The 17,251-nt window shown below is 56.7% G+C and overlaps 2 protein-coding genes across 9 annotated transcripts; both read left to right on the forward strand.

Annotated features, from left to right (window-relative positions):
• The first annotated feature begins 240 nt into the window (after window positions 1-240).
• On the forward strand, window positions 241-3,328 carry MRPS21 (mitochondrial ribosomal protein S21). Of its 3 annotated transcripts, none has more exons than XM_087772202.1 (3): window positions 241-291; window positions 611-709; window positions 3,090-3,328. In XM_087772202.1, exons 2-3 carry the CDS (start codon window positions 627-629, stop codon window positions 3,268-3,270), a joined length of 264 nt encoding a protein of 87 aa, XP_087628328.1. In that variant the 5' UTR covers window positions 241-291; window positions 611-626; the 3' UTR covers window positions 3,271-3,328. The 3 variants fall into 3 exon arrangements, with proteins under 3 accessions (XP_087628328.1, XP_087628329.1, XP_087628327.1); XM_087772203.1 differs by having other exon boundaries at window positions 614-709; XM_087772201.1 differs by lacking the exon at window positions 241-291 and having other exon boundaries at window positions 478-709.
• A 136-nt stretch (window positions 3,329-3,464) lies between these two features.
• Window positions 3,465-16,889, forward strand: PRPF3 (pre-mRNA processing factor 3). 6 transcript variants are annotated; one of them, XM_087772197.1, is made up of 17 exons: window positions 3,566-3,604; window positions 4,015-4,090; window positions 5,700-5,882; window positions 6,614-6,744; window positions 9,893-10,039; window positions 10,516-10,599; window positions 10,710-10,930; window positions 11,285-11,591; window positions 12,306-12,472; window positions 13,100-13,182; window positions 13,731-13,874; window positions 14,084-14,183; window positions 14,694-14,807; window positions 15,370-15,488; window positions 16,077-16,160; window positions 16,253-16,314; window positions 16,623-16,889. In XM_087772197.1, the coding sequence occupies exons 3-17, from the start codon at window positions 5,738-5,740 to the stop codon at window positions 16,767-16,769; spliced, it is 2,055 nt and encodes a 684-aa protein (XP_087628323.1). In that variant the 5' UTR covers window positions 3,566-3,604; window positions 4,015-4,090; window positions 5,700-5,737; the 3' UTR covers window positions 16,770-16,889. The 6 variants fall into 6 exon arrangements, with proteins under 6 accessions (XP_087628326.1, XP_087628323.1, XP_087628321.1 ...); XM_087772195.1 differs by lacking the exon at window positions 3,566-3,604 and adding an exon at window positions 4,327-4,438 and having other exon boundaries at window positions 4,009-4,090; XM_087772200.1 differs by lacking the exon at window positions 4,015-4,090 and having other exon boundaries at window positions 3,465-3,604.
• Window positions 16,890-17,251: the final 362 nt, after the last annotated feature.

The following is a 17,251-nucleotide window of genomic DNA, read 5'->3' on the forward strand; positions in this document are numbered from 1 at the left end:
CCCCGCCCCCTGCCCCACATCCTGACCTTGACCCCTGGCCCTGTGACCTTCACCCTCAGCCTTGACCCCGTGCCCCAGATCCCAGCCCCGCCCCTTGTCCCCCACGGGCCAGGCCCCGCCCCTTAACCCCGCTCATTAAGCCACGCCCCTTCCCGACAGGCCCCGCCCCTCACACCGTGCCCCAGAGGTCAGGCTCCGCCCCCTCTGATCCCGACCCACTAACCCCCGCCCACGTCCCCGCCCCAAGCCACGCCCCCCGCTGTACCGGTAGCGACTTCCGGTTCCGGGGCGGTGAGTGGAGTGGTCGCGGCTCCTCTGGGGGTGGGGTGGGGGGGGGGCCGCCGCTATCGCGACAGGGACCGCGACCGGGAGCGGGACGGCTCTGGTGGGGCCTCTGGGGGCGGGGGGGCCCTACCGGGTCCGTTTGGGGGAGGCCGGGTCCTTCCGTGAGGGGAGGGGGGCCCGTACCGGGCCCGGCCGCGGGGGGGGCGGCCCGTGAGGGGGGCAGGGCCCTGCCTGGTCCCGGGGGGGGGGGTCCCACCGTGTTCCCGGGGGGGGTGCGGGGTCCCGGAGCCGCCCCGTCCTACCCGCCGCCCCCCCGGTCCCGCAGCAGCTCGGTCACCGCCATGGCGAACCATCTCCGGTTCCTGGGCCGCACCGTCATGGTGCAGAACGGCAACGTGGAGGCGGCCTACGGGGCCCTCAACAGGTGAGGGGCCGGGGCCGGGCGGCTTTGGGGCGCGGGCGGGTCCCCGACGCTTGAGGACGTCACGATGGCGTTAATTAAAACGGGTGTAATTAATCGTTGGCTGGGGTGCTCCCCCGCCAGTCCCCTGTGGCACATCCCTGCGGGCCTCTCGTCCCGTTTTATCCCGTGAATTGGGCTCAGAACGTACGTTTTTAGGGGTTTCTTGTATATTTTTAGAGGCTTTTCCCAGCTTTCCATCCCAACGCCTCCTCGGACGTGGATTTAATTAAAAATACATTAAAAAAAACCCCAAATTAGCACCAAAGCAGGCAGGGATGGGGGCAGCGGTGTTGCTGGGGTGTGGAGGGTTGGCGGCCGGTGACGGCTCCAGCGGAGGAGGAGGAGGAGATGGAGATGATCCCCCCGTCGTGCTGGGACCCGCGGCACCCGCCTCCGTTTCTCCCAGCCTAACGAACCTCCCCGGGCGCTCGCTCCCCTCCTCGTTATCCTCAGCCCGAGCCTGGCGTGCACCGAGTTGTGCCTGGTGTTTGCAGGGGGGGAGATTCCTTTTGTGTCTTTTTGGGGATAAAAAGTGTCATCGGAAGCTGGCTGGACGCCGGGTGCCACCAAAGCTGCTCTGTCCCTGGACAGGGGAGACAAAATATAACGAAAGGCTCCTAGGTCGAGATAAGGGCAGGGAGATCACTCAGCGGTTACCATCACGGGCAAAACGGACTGAAATCAGGGAAATTAATTTAATTTATTGCCCATCAAATCAGAGTAGGGTAATGAGAAATAAAAACTAAATCTTAAAACCCTTTCCCCCCACCCCTCCCCTCTTCCCGGGCTCAGCTTCACTCCCCATTTTTGCTCCCTCCTCCCTGCAGGGGGATGGGGATGGGGGTTGCGGTCAGTTATCACACGCTGCCTCTGCCGCTCCTTCCTCCTCCTCCTCCTCCTCCCCCGCTCCAGCCGGGGGTCCCTCCCGCGGCAGCCAGCCCCTCCACCAGCTCCTCCAGCGCGGGCTTCCCACGGGGTCGCAGCCTCCTCCGGGCGCCCCCCTGCCCCGGTGTGGGGCCCTCTGCGGGCTGCGGGGGGATCTCTGCTCCTCCGTGGGCTGCGGGGGCACAGCCTGCCTCACCACGGTCTTCATCACCTGGGGGCTGCTCCCCCTCCTTCACTGACCTTGGTGGCCGCAGAGTTGTTCCTCTCACATATTCTCACGCCTCTCTCCGGCCGCTGTTTTTTCCAGCAGGTTTTTTTGTTTTCCCCCTTCTTAAATACGTTATCCAGGCTGGGGGGAGCGTTGATCTGCTGGGGGGCGGGGAGGCTCTGCAGAGGGCCCTGGCCAGGCTGGGTCGAGGGGCCCAGGCCACGGGGTGAGGGTCAGCAAGGCTCAGGGCCGGGTCCTGCACTGGGGGCACCACAACCCCAGGCACCGCTGAGGCGTGGGGAGAGCGGCTGGGAGCTGCCCAGCAGGAAAGGACCTGGGGGTGCTGGTCGCCAGCCGCTGAACAGGAGCCAGCAGTGTGCCCAGGTGGCCAAGGGGGCCAATGGCATCCTGGCTTGTGTCAGGAACAGTGTGGCCAGCAGGAGCAGGGCAGGGATCGTCCCCCTGTGCTGGGCACTGGTGAGGCCGCCCCTCGAATGCTGTGCTCGGCGCTGGGCCCCTCACCCCAAGGCGGCCACGGAGGGGCTGGAGCGTGGCCAGAGCAGGGCAGCGAGGCTGGGGCAGGGGCTGGAGCCCAAGGCTGGGGAGGAGCGGCTGGGGGAGCTGGGGGGGCTCAGCCTGGAGAGGAGGAGGCTGAGGGGAGCCCTCATCGCTCTCTGCAACGGCCTGAAAGGAGGCTGGAGCCGGGGGGGTCGGTCTCTTCTCCCCAGGAACAAGCGATGGGACGAGAGGGAACGGCCTCAAGCTGCGCCAGGGCAGGTTTGGGTTGGGTATTAGGGAAAATTCCTTCCCCAAAGGGCTGTCAGGCCCTGGCCCAGGCTGCCCAGGGCAGGGGCTGAGTCCCCACCCCTGGGGGGATTTAAAAGCCGGGGAGATGTGGTGCCTGGGGACATGGGTCAGTGGTGGCCTTGGCAGCGCTGGGTTAACGGTTGGACTCGATGAGCTTAAAGGGCTTTTCCAACCCAAACAATCCTGTGTCTGATAGAGGCACTGCCACCATCGCTGATGGGCTCAGCAGCAGGTCCGCCGGGGAGCTGGCGGCATCGCCTCTGTCAGACACAGTGGAGGCTCCCAGCACCTTCTCACAGAAGCCACCCCGGTAGCCCTGCGGCTACCAAATCCTTGCCACAGAAAGGCTTCGGCTCTGGAGGGGCGGCTGCGGAAAGGGGGGGTGCCGGGGGTGGGGCGTGGCACCTCTCACCTCGTCTCTTCCCCCCCCCCCCCCCCCAGGATCCTCTCGCACGACGGCCTGGTGGAGGCGGTGCGGCGGCGGCGGTACTACGAGAAGCCGTGCCGGCGGCGGCAGCGCCTGGCCTACGAGGCGTGCCGGCGGGTCTACAACGCCGAGATGGGGCGGAAGATCAGCTTCCTGGCGCGGGGCAGCCGCCAGGACCCCTGGCTGGGCTGCTAGGGGGGGGGCGAGCCACGCCCCCGTTTAATAAAGGCCCCTCCCCTTCGTCGCCTTTTAATTTAGCGTTAATTAATTACGGTGATGAGGCGGGGATCGAACGGCGCCGGCACATGGCGGCGGTTCCCGCGCGGGAAAAAGGGCGCGGGGGCGGGTTCTGCAGCCACGTGACGTGGGCGGTGCCGAGGGCTCGCCCCGCCCTCCTCCTTCCCGGCACCCCCCGCGGCAGCGGGCGCGCAGGCGCCGCGCCGTCGTTTCCGCTTCCGCCCCGACGTCCCGTCGCCGTCAGGGCCGCCGCCGACCGGGCCGGGGCCTGCCGGGGCCGCGCCCCGCTCCGGTGAGGGGAGGCGGGCGCCGGGAGGGAGAGGAGGCGGCTGAGGGGAGGGGGGGCGCCGGGGAGGCCGCGCCTGAGGCGGCCCCGGGGCCGGGCGCCGGTCCCAGCCAGCGCGGAGCGCTCGGCCGCGGTCCCTCCGCGCTGAGGCCGCTTCCCCCGGCGCTAGGCCGCACCGAGGGGGTGGCGGGGGCTCCGCCGGGCCGCACGGAGCCGGGGCCTCCGGTACCGGTGAGAAGCCGGGGCCGGGCTGGGCGGGGGCCACCGGGGATCTCCCGCACCGGGCGGCGAGCGGAGGCGCCTCCGGGGCGTGCGGCAGCGGGGGCTCCCCGGGGCCGCGACCTCGGCGGGAACTGGGGCCTCAGGCGGGCGAGTTTTAGGCGGGGAAGCCGAACTCCTCTCTTTTTCCCCCAAAGGCAGCGGCTCGTCCTGCCGGCGGCGCCGCGGGAGCAGCGGCTCCTCCCCGGGCTGGCAGATAGCGCGGCGAAGGCGGTCGGTACCTATACATATACATTTAACACCAAACACCCGCGTTATTTCCCCACCGGGTGCCCTGTCAGCACCCGTGCGTGCCCCCGAGGGCGCTGATGGAGGCGTTCCCGATAATCCCACTATTCCCAGAGAAACGCCGTTAGACCCCTTGCGCTCCTCCTTATTAGATTACAGGAGTTGAAGATTAACATAGCATTTAAAAGAAGCACTAATTATCCAAGTTCTGTTTTTAATAGCATCCGTGCGTGAACCTATTGACGCGTCAGCGTAGTAATTAATTATTTCAACTTGTCTTGAACCTCCGGCTTTGTCCCGAAGCGTTCCATACCGCAAAGTCAGGACTTACAGGTGAAATTCAGTAATAATAGTCTTTTGGGCTGTATTTGATGCTGCTTTTTAATATATCTCTGAGAAACTGGGTGTAAAACGTAGGCAGCCAGGGAGGTTTTCAGGCTTTTGGCTGCAGAGGGGTGAGAGGTCTCCAGAGGGAGCGCGGGCCCCCGCGTCGCTGCTCGAAACCTGTAGATTTACTGCTCTTGGCTGCAGTTTGCCGTTCGCAGACCCCAAATGGAGAAGTACTTCGTTAGAACTAACGCCCGGGCTCTTAATTCCCAGTTTTAGGAATAATAACCGGCTTTGATGAGATTTCTGTTAAAACAGACCCCCGTTAATATCAGGGCTCTGCAGGCTTTTTCGTGTCGGGAAGAAACGCCGAGGTCAAACGTATTTCCTTAAGAAGATTTTCTCCTGTTTCCAGATAAAGGAGACTTGGTTTCCAAATCAGATTAGAGCCCGGGCGCGTAATTAAACGTTATTGCATCTGCAGACCATGCCTGACAGCGTGAGAACCGCTCACGATTAGCGGTGAGAAATTTTTGCCTTGAAAAACCTGCAATTTCGGGTTCGGCGGCCGCCGGCTGAAGCAGCGAACGCAGAGGCAGCCGGGCGTGTGCTGAATTTTTAACTCTCAGCGAAGCGGAGCGTGTTCTGAGAACCTCATGGGAAAGAGAGTAATTAAGGACGAGCGGGTGCGCGTGAGGTCTTTCTGTATCTGCGTGAAGCGTCGCTTCGCTGGCGTTGCGCGAGGCAGGCTCGCAGCCACGCCTCCGAAACATCGAGCGCGGACTTGTGGCCTCGAGGCGCGTCAGTCGCCGGCTCAGCAGCCGCGAAAAGAGTGGGGAGAAGTTCGGAGAGGTGCGAAGGGACGCCCCGAGACCAAACGTTCCCGTTTGGGGGCGATCTGTACGTGGAAGCGGAGCCTGATGGGGGAGGAGGGGTGCGGTGCTTGCCGTCCGTCTGTCATCCGTGAGGGAAGGCTGGTGGGACGTAGGCATTCAGGGCTTCCCCTGCAGAGCAATCCGCAAGCACGATTTCCCTTCACAGGGCCTGGCGCTGCGTCTTGTCTGCTCGGGTCGCGGGCTCCTCGCTTCCTCGGCGTGTGGCTCATCTAATTTTAGCCTGCGTTTTAAAAATAAGGGAGCAAAAGTCATCTCCAAAAGCTTTCACCGTTTCTGAGCTTTCTCACGAAGGAGAAAAGCGCGGCACTGAAACGATAAACTAATACTTTATTTTACTAGTCTGTGATTTTTCTCGTTTGTCGTCTTTACAGGTACAAGCAAAAATAATTCAGTTCAGCTCCTGGCAAAGATGTCGCTCTCCAAAAGGGAATTGGATGAGCTGAAACCATGGATCGAGAAGACAGTGAAGCGAGTCCTGGGGTTCTCGGAGCCCACCGTGGTCACCGCAGCGCTGAACTGCGTCGGCAAGGGCATGGACAAAAAGAAAGCGGCCGGTACGTCCCGCGGGCTCCAGCCCGGTTCGTAGAGGTGGTCAGACCCCCTCGACAGAGAAAATAGGTGCACACAAAGCCTCAGATAGCCTTAAAATAGCCTCAAATCAGATTTAAACTCGCTCCCTCTATTCCCAAAAGACCGACCTAGAGCTGGGCTGCGTGGCAGGTCGTGGTTTCGGTGGTGGCTGGCAGCGTCTGGGGGGCGAACGCCATCCCTGCAGGTGTGAAATCTGGTTTGTGTTGAGCTAGTTTTATAAAACAAACCAAAACCCCCAGACCTGGAAGCTCTCGAGTGTACGTAGGGGTGATTCCCACTCGGCCGCGATGAGGGGAGTGCATGCAAATCTACGCGGACAGGTGGGATGCGATCAAAAGCCTTGGAATACGTTACAAAACCCAAGGAAGTAAAAATGAATTTAAGGCCTCTTTTTCTAAAGGAATTGAAAATGGTAATTTAACCCGTGGCGGGGTTTTTTGACCATTAGAGCCCTAATTTTTTCTAGTCGAGGCCTGGACTGCCTTAATCCTTCAGAGCTGAAAGCTCCTGCCAACAGGACTCGCAGATCGCGGAGGCTTCTGGAGCCCAGGCCGCAGGCCCCGCTGCATTAGTAGGGTTAAATCCACCTTTAAATAAGTGTTTTACAGCTTTGCCGAAGGCTCTGCGAATTCCATTCTCCTGCTCGTCCCACGCAGTGAATTCTGCCGTTTACACAACTCCTCCTCTTTTCCAGACCACCTCAAGCCCTTTCTTGACGATTCCACCCTGCGATTCGTGGACAAGCTCTTTGAAGCGGTGGAGGAAGGCCGAAGCTCCAGGCACTCCAAATCCAACAGCGACCGGAACCGGAAACGAGAGCTGAAGGTGATTATTGAGTATTGATTGCCTTTTTTATTTTTTTTTCTCCTGTGGTTTGGTGGCCGTGGAGGCAGCACCGGTACTCTGCCACACTTTCCTCTTCCAGAGAGGTACATCTCGTAATGCTTAAAGTTCAAGAGAAAAGACCTTTCTCCATGATGAAGTGTGTGAGCCTTTACCTTGCGGTTCTCTTTACCTTCGGATGAGGTAGCGCCAAGGTGGAAGCTTGGGCTTTTGGTTTCTTTAACAATCTCCGCCAGGCTCGTGCAGCGGGGTAACTTCGCAGGGCTCCATCTCTCCGGTTTCTGTACCGTCGCGGTGGTGGTGCTGTGTTTTCGCTGGGGTAGGCGCTCCCGGCAGCATCCCGTTGCTCTTCCTTGCCTAGACGCGCCGCGTTTCGCTCTGCCAGCCGGCTCTCCCCGTCAGCAAGCGCGTGGGGCTCCGTGGTGGGTGATCCACTGGGTTTTCATTCTCTTTTTTCCATCCGGAATCAACACAGGGTGGTTTTTGACAAGCCCCGTCGTAGCACAAGGTTAATTACAGCAGGGATTTAATCGCGCTCTGGTGTTTCTCCCATCGAACGCTTGGCTGGGATGGTGGAAGTCTCGTGCATCCAAACCTGTTTTCACCTCCTTTCTTCTCTTGAAGACTTTACTCGCCATCTTCTGGAATTGCATTTTTTCCATCACTCGCATTCCGAGTTTAAAAGGGGCTACTCTCCCTGCGGCTCCCCGCTTGCAAAGTAAGTTCCCTTTCACTTTTTCTGAGGTTCCTTTTTTATGGCAATCTGTGTTTCTCTGTGACGGTTTTAGTCAGCACTTAACCTCAGGGAGCTAGAATAATCCTTTTGGGGATTTGGATCTCTTCAGATGTGTTGGGAGACAGCTGCTCTCCCTCCCTATTTTCTGTTAGAAACTGGTTTTTTCTCCCACTGCCTGGCTGAGGCTTTAACTGGTGCCAGAGAAGGGTCTCCTCCGGGTCCAGGTCCAGTCACTGGTTAGGGAACGGCGCGTTAAAACGGCTTCCATCCTGCGGAGCTGGTACAGCCCGAGCAGCAGCAGCGCAACCCGATTTACTGATCTGGAGAGGTTTGGGTTCACATGTCCCAGCCCCCTGAGAGCGGGCTTCGGTCTTCTGCAGCTTTCTTGGTCACAACAGAGGTGCCAATAAGCGTCTTTCAAGTTATTTCCGTGCTGCGGTTCCGCTTTAATTGGGGTAGGGGGCTGGCACGGCCACACGCTGCGCCGAGCTGCCACGGGGCCGTTCGAAAGCGAGGTTTCGGCTAGGCCGGCGGATCCTGGCTGCTCCCCTCGACCCTCTTGCTTTTGGCCTCTTGGGGAGATGGCAGAGAGAGGGACGTCGTCGATCCCATCGCTGCTTGGTGCTTCGCGGTGGCAGGACTGCAGGCTGCAGCCTGGCGGGGTGACTCTTGCAGCCCCGTGGCACAGCTGACGCCTGCGGATCCCACTTTTCTTCAGAAATTTAATTCGGATTGCGCCTGCCTGCGGGCTGGCTTGTCCTCATCTTCCTGGTGGCCGTGGCCAGCGCGCTGCAGGACGGGGGGAAGGGAGGGAGCAGCCGCCTGTCGCAGAGGGGATCTTGCGCTGGCAGAGCGGAGCAGGGATGGGGCTGGGTGCGGAGCAGGCGATTCTTCTCCAGTGAAGCGTCTGCTGGGGTGTCTCGTGTGACCACAGGGGATTAATGGTGTTCTCGGCTTCCCAGCTGACCCGAAAGCGGGGCTGGGAAGCGGCAGAGCAGACCCGTCCTCTTCTCTTGGCTCCTGGCCTGGGGACAGGCCTTCCGCCTGCCAAATCGTCAGCCCCTCTCTCCGGAATTCCCTTTCTTGGAGGTTGTCCATCAAGATCTAGATGCATCCTGACCCTGCTGTAACACGAGGTGGCCTAGTGAGGCCGTCAGATCGCGGTCGTGCTTGCAGACTGACTTCCTCCCCTACCCCAGGGCAGGTTTTAGAGTTGAATTTGCATTTGCACACTTAGCTCTTGCAGCAACGAGCAGCGGATGAATTCGGAACGCTGCTTGCTGGTCGTGTTAGCTGTCTTCAGCGCGCTGCCTGGCCTGCCTTCTCTCTCCTTGGTTAACTCTTGTGGGGTAGGTCGTTGCTTGGGAAGTTTCAGGAACTAAAACGTAATGGTTTACACACTTTATACTATGGGCAAGTCCTTTCTCTTGAACTTGTAGGTTTTCCAAGAAGTACCTGTGTCTGGATGAGGAAGTGTCCTTGTAGAATATGAACCGTTATAGTGAAGAAGGGATTGCAACTAACGCTTACAACCGGTGTGTATATTTTCTTTTCAAATAACACCTTGACGCACGCACACACACACACACACACTACAGTAACACAGTCGCATGGACAAATCCAGTTTACCCTACACAAAGCAGGCACTGACTAGATGAAATCCGTGGCCGCAGTCTCACGAGCTGGGGCGCGCTTGACCAGAGCTCGGTGTAAAGCTCGCCTCGCCGTTTGTTTTGTGACCCTCACGCTGCATGCGAGTCCATCAGCGTGGTCGTTGCTCCGCCTGCTCTCCGAGCTGCGCTTCTCCGGAGCGGCTCAGTTGGAGTGCGGCGTCTTTGGATCCGAGCTGGAGTCGGCTGGGTCGGAGCGTGAGGGAATGCCGCAGGTGTCCCGCCCCGGGGCTGGGGCTGCAGCCTCCTTTTGGGGAGGACGTGGTAGGACAGCGCAGCATCCTTCATCAGACCCTCTGAAGTTGGCGGAAGACGTGGAAACCATTTTAGCCCAGTCAGGTCAGCTTGTGGGCTGGCTTTTTCCCTCTCTCCGGGTAGCTGAGCGAGACCTTAAATCTCCTCGGTGCCAAAAAGCTTTTTGACCGCCTGAGAGAACGATGGTGGCTTTTACACAGGCGCATCCCTGCGATGTCTCCTGTCCTTCAAGCTCTTGCATGGATCATCATTGATGCTTCTCTGGTGGGGGACCAGGGCACAGGCTTCACGCGGGATTTCCAGTAAGATCAGCCTGCGAGTGCCGCCCTGGAAGCTCCGAACCACAGCGCAGTGCTGACCGTACAGTGCCGGATCTGATCCGCCTGGTGGTTTCTCGTCTTAAACAGTGGCCGTGAGGAGAACTCTTTGTTTTTAACCACGGTTTTATCCTTCTCTCCTTTCACATTAGGATGTGTTTGGTGATGACTCTGAGGTATCCAAGGAATCTTCTGGCGTCAAGAAGCGGCGCATACCGCGGTTCGAGGAGGTCGAGGATGAGCCTGAGGTCATTCCAGGCCCGCCGTCAGAGAGCCCTGGGATGTTGACCAAGCTACAGGTCAGTCTGCTAGGCTGGGTTACACGAGCTCTGCCCTGGAACGGAGCTGCCCATGCCCGAGATCTTTAATTCCAACACAGTTTAGAGTTTACTTTATCTTAATTCATATCACGAGCTAAGCGAGCAAATGGCAAGTTGCTTTTGACTGTCCTTTGCTTGCTGCAGTCGTTGCCCGTGTTCGATTTGCAAGGCTCGCTGCCGCTTGTGCGTTAGGCTAACGATAATGCGAAGCCTTCCAGTGAGGAAAGTTTGGATGTTCTCTTCCCATAAGCTGGAGCGAGCGGTCTTGGTAGAAAGCGCCTGCGCTGTTGGATTCCTTCTCTACAGCTGGAGGTTGTTGACTGGAGCAGTTTGATACAATTCTGTTCTCGCTAAGCTGGCTTGCCTGCGTTTGCAGCTGTAAAAGGGTGCTGAGGACCCCTTCTCCCCTCCTGATAGAGGGAAGAAAAAGTGACTCTCCAATGTTCTTTCCACAGATCAAACAGATGATGGAGGCAGCCACCCGGCAGATTGAAGAGAGGAAAAAGCAGCTGAGTTTCATCAGTCCTCCAACACCACAGGTACCTACCGCAAGCAACAGGCAAATCCCGTGGTCCCCGTTTCGGCTATGACATGGTGACTTAGGTGTGCTGGAACAGGCACGTAACAAAACATCTTTCTCTGTTGACAGCCAAAAATTTCTTCTTCATCCCAATCGGAACGTCTCCCCATCGGCAACACGATCCAGCCCTCCCAGGCAGCGACGTTCATGAACGACGCCATTGAGAAGGCCAGGAAAGCCGCGGAGCTGCAGGCCCGAATCCAGGCTCAGCTGGCCTTGAAACCAGGGCTCATCGGCAACGCCAACATGGTGGGGCTGGCCAACCTGCACGCGATGGGGATCGCGCCGCCGTGAGTACCCGCCGTTTGCTCCGTAATCCTGACGAGCCTAACGCCAGAATGCCGATGGAGGGTCTGACCGCAGGTTCCTCCAGCGCTGTTGGTTCCCTAGCAGTGGCCTTAATGGCTGCTGAAGGAACACGTTTTATATTAAAGAGGTGAAATGGAGGTTACTCCTTCCGTGGGTAAGACTCCCAGCTTCTGCACACGAGATTTGAGTCCTTTCTGGCGGCATAGATGAGATTTAACGTTACGAGGAGGCCTTTCACAAGTCGTGGGCTGGTTTGGTGCTTACTGTGGGCAGGAGGCTCCCGTTTCCTTTGAATTAATCGCCTTTTAATGCGACGTATCTTGTCTTGCCACCAGGAAAGTGGAGCTGAAGGATCAGACAAAGCCTACGCCACTGATCTTGGATGAGCAAGGCCGAACTGTTGATGCGACTGGTAAAGAGATTGAGTTGACTCACCGCATGCCAACCCTAAAAGCAAACATCAGAGCTGTGAAGAGAGAGCAGTTCAAACAGCAGCTTAAAGAAAAGCCCTCGGAAGATATGGAGTCGAACACTTACTTTGACCCCCGGGTCTCCATAACCCCAGCCCAGCGTCAGAAACGCACCTTTAAGTTCCATGAAAAAGGCAAATTTGAGAAAATTGCCCAGAGGTTGCGAACGAAGGTATTTGAGGTCTTGCCATGCTAACTGACAGCACGGAAGTGAGGGTTCGGTTCGGGAGGGGAGTTGATTCTCCTCTCCTGGGATGTGAAGGGATGCCGTGTTGGCTTTGACTAAGAAGCTTTGCAGTAAAGTCACCTGAAACTTTTCGGTCAACACCGTTCTTGTTGGAAAGGCAGGCATCCACGTTAGAACGTGTGTGCGGAAAGCGTTTTCTTACAGCTGGCTTCACTTGATGACAGACAAAATCTATTTTTTTTTGACAAAAGATTGACAATTTCCAAAGAGAATAGATCATTTTCTGGCCGAGTGTTCCTTCCACAGAAGTGATCACCCTGGAGGTGGAGATTGAAAGGAATCTTGGTAAAATGCCCAAATTCCTGGGGAGAAGGGGAGAGAACAGCTTCATTAGACAGAAAAGTCCAGGGATATGATGCCGAGGGAGACATTCCTTTGGGATCGTTCCGTGCTCCTAGAAGGCTCAGTAATAAGAGCAGATTTTTGGCAAGTTTGTGAGCTGCTGCAAAAGCACTCCACCGTCCTGTGCTGTGTGGTTTCTTCTGTGGTCTGCTTCAGATTGTTTTAAAATAAAAAAACAACAAACAAATAAAACAAAAAAAACACCAAATCAGCAGGTGCATACGTATTGTGCTTTTCCTGAAGGTTGTGCTATTTTGCAGTGACCTTTATGTGCCATTTTCCTCTCCTTGTTCTCAGGCTCAACTAGAAAAACTGCAGGCAGAGATCTCGCAGGCTGCCAGGAAGACGGGGATACACACTTCCACCAAGTTGGCTCTTATCACCCCGAAGAAGGAGCTGAAAGAGGGGGAGATCCCGGAGATCGAGTGGTGGGACTCCTACATCATCCCTAACGGCCTCGACTTGTAAGTAGTTTACTCGCCCGTTTTGGATCGCTCTGCCGCAGGAGGAAACTCGGGGAGCTTCTCGGGGGTGAGACGGTGGTCTGTTGAGCACTTGGGGTAGATCAGGCCAGACGTATCTGCTTGAGCTATCAAATTCCACCTCCCTCCTCTCCGAGATCCAGGTGGGCGCTAGGTTTGCTCCCAACGTTTCTTGGAGCTGGTGGTAGGCGGCTGCCCTTCTCCCTCGTTGCAGGCAGCGTTCCTCAGAAGGTGACTGCCATAGAGTTAGGGGGATTTTTTTGGCCCAGAGTTGGTGGTGTGCATTGGTTTCGTTTTTTTCCAAGCATGAGCGAGTGTTCTGTACGAGTCTGGTTCACGGCAGAGTTGTGGGAAACCCGCCTCCTAACTGTGAAATGTGGGTGGATATTCCACTGGGGGAGACACCTGTGCATTAATACGACGTCACCGCGTGTCTCCTTCAGCACATCAAGCTCTGATCTGTGCTTGGTAGGGATTTCTGTGCGTCGCAGGCCCGCCACAGCTGGCCCAAGGGAAGCGTTGGGGGTTTTTTTTCATGGCTTGTGCTTAAGGGAACGCAGGAATTGAGGCTGAGAGATTTGCAATGACGCCCAACTCTCTCCTTTCTAGAAAAGGTGGAACGTCCTCAAAGAGAGACGAGTACTTTGGGATCACAAACCTCGTGGAGCACCCAGCGCAGCTCAACCCGCCAGGTACTGCCCCAGTTTCGGTCGACTTTGCTGTTAAACTAGGCAGAAAACACCCCGGGTGGCTGGCGCTTGGTGGGGTGAACCAGCACGCAAGCCCCCGCTTGTAGCACTGCAGCCCAGTGTCTCTCGTCCCTGTGAGGAGAAAAAATTGTGCAAAGATAAGTCTGAAGGCTCTGCAAAGATAGCTGAAATCGGGAGGGAGAGTCCCTGCCCTGGTTTCGGAAACTTGATATAAAACCTGTAGCGGTTACCAGTAGCTTGCTTACCTATCGACGAGCTCCTCATCTCCGGCAGGTTGGTTTTGACCGTCTTGCCCTGAGGAAGGGACATAAAATAACCATAGAGCATTTTACTTTTTGGTAAAATCAAAAAATAGCCAAATCTTGTTTTCCTGGTTCCATGTTTGGTGCAGCCTGCAGCGCTGCAGAGGTCGGGTTTCTCGATGAAGTGTGGATATAACAGAGCGTGGTACGGGTGTAACGGTTGCAGGCGTTACTTTCTCTTTCTTCAAAAGCAGATTTATGTTTATCTTGCCTCATTTCTCTTCCCAGTGGACAGTGACACACCAGTGACCCTGGGTGTTTATTTAACTAAGAAAGAGCAGAAGAAATTACGGCGACAGACTCGGAGAGAAGCGCAGAAGGAGCTGCAAGAGAAAGTCAGGCTGGGCCTGATGCCGCCGCCAGAGCCCAAAGGTAAATGACGGCCATGGCCAAGCGCGGATGTGGTTGGGAATCCTGCAGGCAGCACAGCCTCTCCGGAATCGCATGGATCTGCGTATCGGTGTGATCCAATGCCTACCCGTCCGGTCGGTTTAGAAGCCTGGTGTTTCTGTGCTTTACCGTTACGGCAAGCCGGTGTCCGACAGGAGCCTCTCACAGCTCCTCTCCCCTTTCCCTTGCAGTAAGAATTTCAAACTTGATGCGAGTACTGGGGACGGAAGCTGTTCAGGACCCAACAAAAGTCGAAGCTCACGTTAGAGCGCAGATGGCGAAGAGACAGAAGTAGGTGGCACATTGTACCTTTTTTTTTTTTGTCATTTTTAGATGGATTTAGTGCTGGTGCTGCATTTGTTTGTAGAGAACGAAAGCCTTGAAGTGACGCAGCAAAGCAGAAGCAGTGTGATTTTCTGCGTGTTGCCTATTTCAGCTGCCTTGAACGGCCCCCCCCCGAGGGGAGCTGGGTCTTGGTGATCAGCTCTTGCCTCTGGCGAGCGGCCTCGTGCCCTGTATGAAACGAGTTTCTCACCGTGAGAACGATCACCGTCGCAGTTGTTATTAATGAATGTTTTCAGGGAAGAGACTGAGGATGAATTGCACTGGTGGCTGGATTAAAAAAAGCCCACATGCTTTTAATGCAGGCAGGTGCAGGCAGAGATCCAGGCAGGAGTTGCAGCTGCTTTGGGATGTGTGGAGCATATTCTGTGCTTAGGAAGAGAAGGATCTGTTTCGATGCCGTAACGGGTGCACCATAGGCTGCGTTTTGCTTATTGCTGCGTCTCTCTTTGCATCCAGAGCTCATGAAGAAGCAAATGCTGCGAGAAAGCTCACAGCGGAACAGCGAAAAGCAAAGAAGGTTAAAAAGCTGAAAGAAGACGTTTCGCAGGGAGTTCACATAGCCGTGTACAGGTGAGTGCCGGGCTGGGCGCTCTCGGCAGATGGTTCGCCGTGCGTCTCTTTCTAAATAAACCTGTAAATGCCCTATAGAAACGTGCTGGTAGAGAGGAGCAGCCTTCAGTAGCAGGACTGTGCCCCTGCTCCTCAGGTTTCCATCATGCGTTAAAGAATCCCGGCCTGTAGGGATTACACTGTCCTAAAAGACGTGTCCGGTAAAACTCTGTCCTTAACAGGATGTCCTGTTACAGCCAAGCGCTAGAAACATGTCAGGTTTGGAGCATTTCAGCTGGGATTGAAGTTTCTGATGAGGAGAGCCATTTCCCAGCTGTCAGAGCTACATTGATGTCCAGAAATCAGGACACTTTCAAGATCTAAATGGAATGAGAATGGGAAGGGACGGACACAGCCGCTCTGAGCAGTCCGATAACAAGCGAGGTGGGAGTGAAGCCCCTGAGGAGCTGGAGGAGGAAATGCTGGACTCAGTCGAGGCAGGGTAGGGAGCTCCTAGGCTGGTGATTATAGTTCTGTTTTCCCACAAACTTTTTTTTTTTTTTTTCTTTTATCCTATCCTTAGGGTCAGAAACTTGAGCAATCCAGCAAAAAAATTCAAAATCGAGGCGAACGCTGGCCAGCTGTACCTAACAGGCGTGGTGGTTTTACACAAAGATGTCAACGTGGTCGTGGTAGAAGGAGGTGAGGACTTCCGAGGCAGGCTTTTGGTCACAGCGTAGCGTTCAAAAGCTTGCCTCTAGCAAAAATTAACGTGAAATATGTTGACTGAGGGTTACGGAAGGACAAGGAAGTAAGGAGGCTGTTTGAAACTCCCTTAATTACGGCTCTAATGGGGTTAGCACTGACTGCAGAGCGCACTAATCCAGTTAGAAAAACTAAGCGCGTTCAATGTTGAAGGGAAAAGCACTTGATTTGAATCCCTGATGCTCTGAGCGGATGCTTAGAGCAAGGAGAGCCTCAGCTCTCGGTCTGGCGCGGTTCCTCACGGTTTGCACGGTTCGAAGTAGTTTTGCGAGGTGTTGAAGAGCCTGTTTGGCAGCAGGAAATCCCGAGGCGGCCGAGAGCCGAGTGCTGTGCCAAAGGATGCGGGAAAGGCTTGGCCACCCCGGGGGTGTCGGTGCTGGATCAGCCTGGCCACGCTTTGTGTGCTGTGCCTGGTCGGCTGGGAAGTGTTTGTGGGCGTCGTTTGGCTTCTGCTGCTTTTTAGAACCACCTAAAAACTGAAAGTTAGAGGATTTTTTGTGAATGTTGAGTCTCGATTCTCCTCAGGCCCGAAAGCACAGAAGAAATTCAAACGTCTTATGCTTCATCGAATAAAATGGGATGAGCAAACATCGAACACAAAGGGAGAGGGTAAGTGTAAAACTGCGTGCAGAGGGGTGGTGAGGCAGCTCTTCCTCTGCCGTCGGGACTAAAATTAGCTTTATTGGTTGTTTTTTTTTCAGATGATGATGAGTCCGACGAGGAGTCCGTTAAGAAAACCAACAAATGCTCTCTGGTTTGGGAGGTGAGTGGTAGTTCAGTACGGGGGGCTTAGGCTGGAGGGAAGCAAAGCCCCGTCTGACAGCGGCTGAGGCAGAAACCGATGTTCGGAGGCTGTGGATCGGACGCAAACCTGCTGCTCCGACTCTTTCCGTAGCACTTCTTGAGCTGTAGCAGAACTCGGTGCATCTCCCCCACGCAGCGCCCGTGCCCGTAGTCACGCGTCGGCCTGAAAAAGTGTTTATTCCCGGGTTCCCGGATTCGCTGGGAGCCGTGTTTCCATGACTTTCTCCCGGAGATGGGTGGGAAAGCGTCCTTTTTCTCCTCCCCCAGGGCACAGCGAAGGACCGCAGCTTCGGCGAAATGAAATTTAAGCAGTGCCCCACAGAGAACATGGCACGGGAGCACTTTAAGAAGCACGGCGCGGAGCACTACTGGGACCTGGCCCTCAGCGAGTCCGTGCTGGAGTCCACAGACTGAGGCGAGGCGGCCGCCGCCGCCCCCTCCTCACACCACAACCCCTCCGTTGGATCTCGGACAGCCCCTTCCTCCCTTTGCTCTCCTCAGTGCAGCGATTAAAGACATATTTTTTAAAACAAAGCACCGCTACGCTTGTTTTCGGGATGAAGGGAGGTGAGGGCGGAGGCTGCCTGCCCCTGGGTTTTGCCTTTGCTCTCTGTGGAAAGCAGGGCGGTGGGGGGAACCGAAGGCGGGTGTCTGAGGGGACCGGGCGGCGCAGGCTGCCCCCGGGGGTCTGGCGGTGCCTGGAGCCGCTTCCCCTTTATTTACACCGTAAACTGTTTTATTTCTAAAGCCGAGGCTGTCGCCCGGCCCCGGGGCCGTGCCCCGTTTGACGCCCCGCTGACGGCCGGGGGCGGCCGCCATCTTGCAGGGCGGGAGGCGGCGCGGCGCGCAGGCGCGGCGGGGGCCGGGCGGGCCGGCGCAGGCGCGGAGGGGCGGCC

This window comes from Nipponia nippon, unplaced genomic scaffold, assembly GCF_047370975.1.
Source record: "Nipponia nippon isolate SJK-2023a ecotype South Korea unplaced genomic scaffold, ASM4737097v1 scaffold_36, whole genome shotgun sequence".
Classification (NCBI taxonomy): Eukaryota; Metazoa; Chordata; class Aves; order Pelecaniformes; family Threskiornithidae; genus Nipponia; species Nipponia nippon.

Coding starts and splice junctions, on each gene's coding strand:
- PRPF3 (XM_087772200.1), top strand. CDS start 5,738: ATGTCGCTCTCCAAAAGGGAATTGGATGAGCTGAAACCATGGATCGAG. Junction 10,040..10,515: donor GGATGTTGACCAAGCTACAG/GTCAGTCTGCTA, acceptor TTCTTTCCACAG/ATCAAACAGATGATGGAGGC. Junction 11,592..12,305: donor CCCAGAGGTTGCGAACGAAG/GTATTTGAGGTC, acceptor CCTTGTTCTCAG/GCTCAACTAGAAAAACTGCA.
- MRPS21 (XM_087772202.1), top strand. CDS start 627: ATGGCGAACCATCTCCGGTTCCTGGGCCGCACCGTCATGGTGCAGAAC. Junction 710..3,089: donor GCCTACGGGGCCCTCAACAG/GTGAGGGGCCGG, acceptor CCCCCCCCCCAG/GATCCTCTCGCACGACGGCC.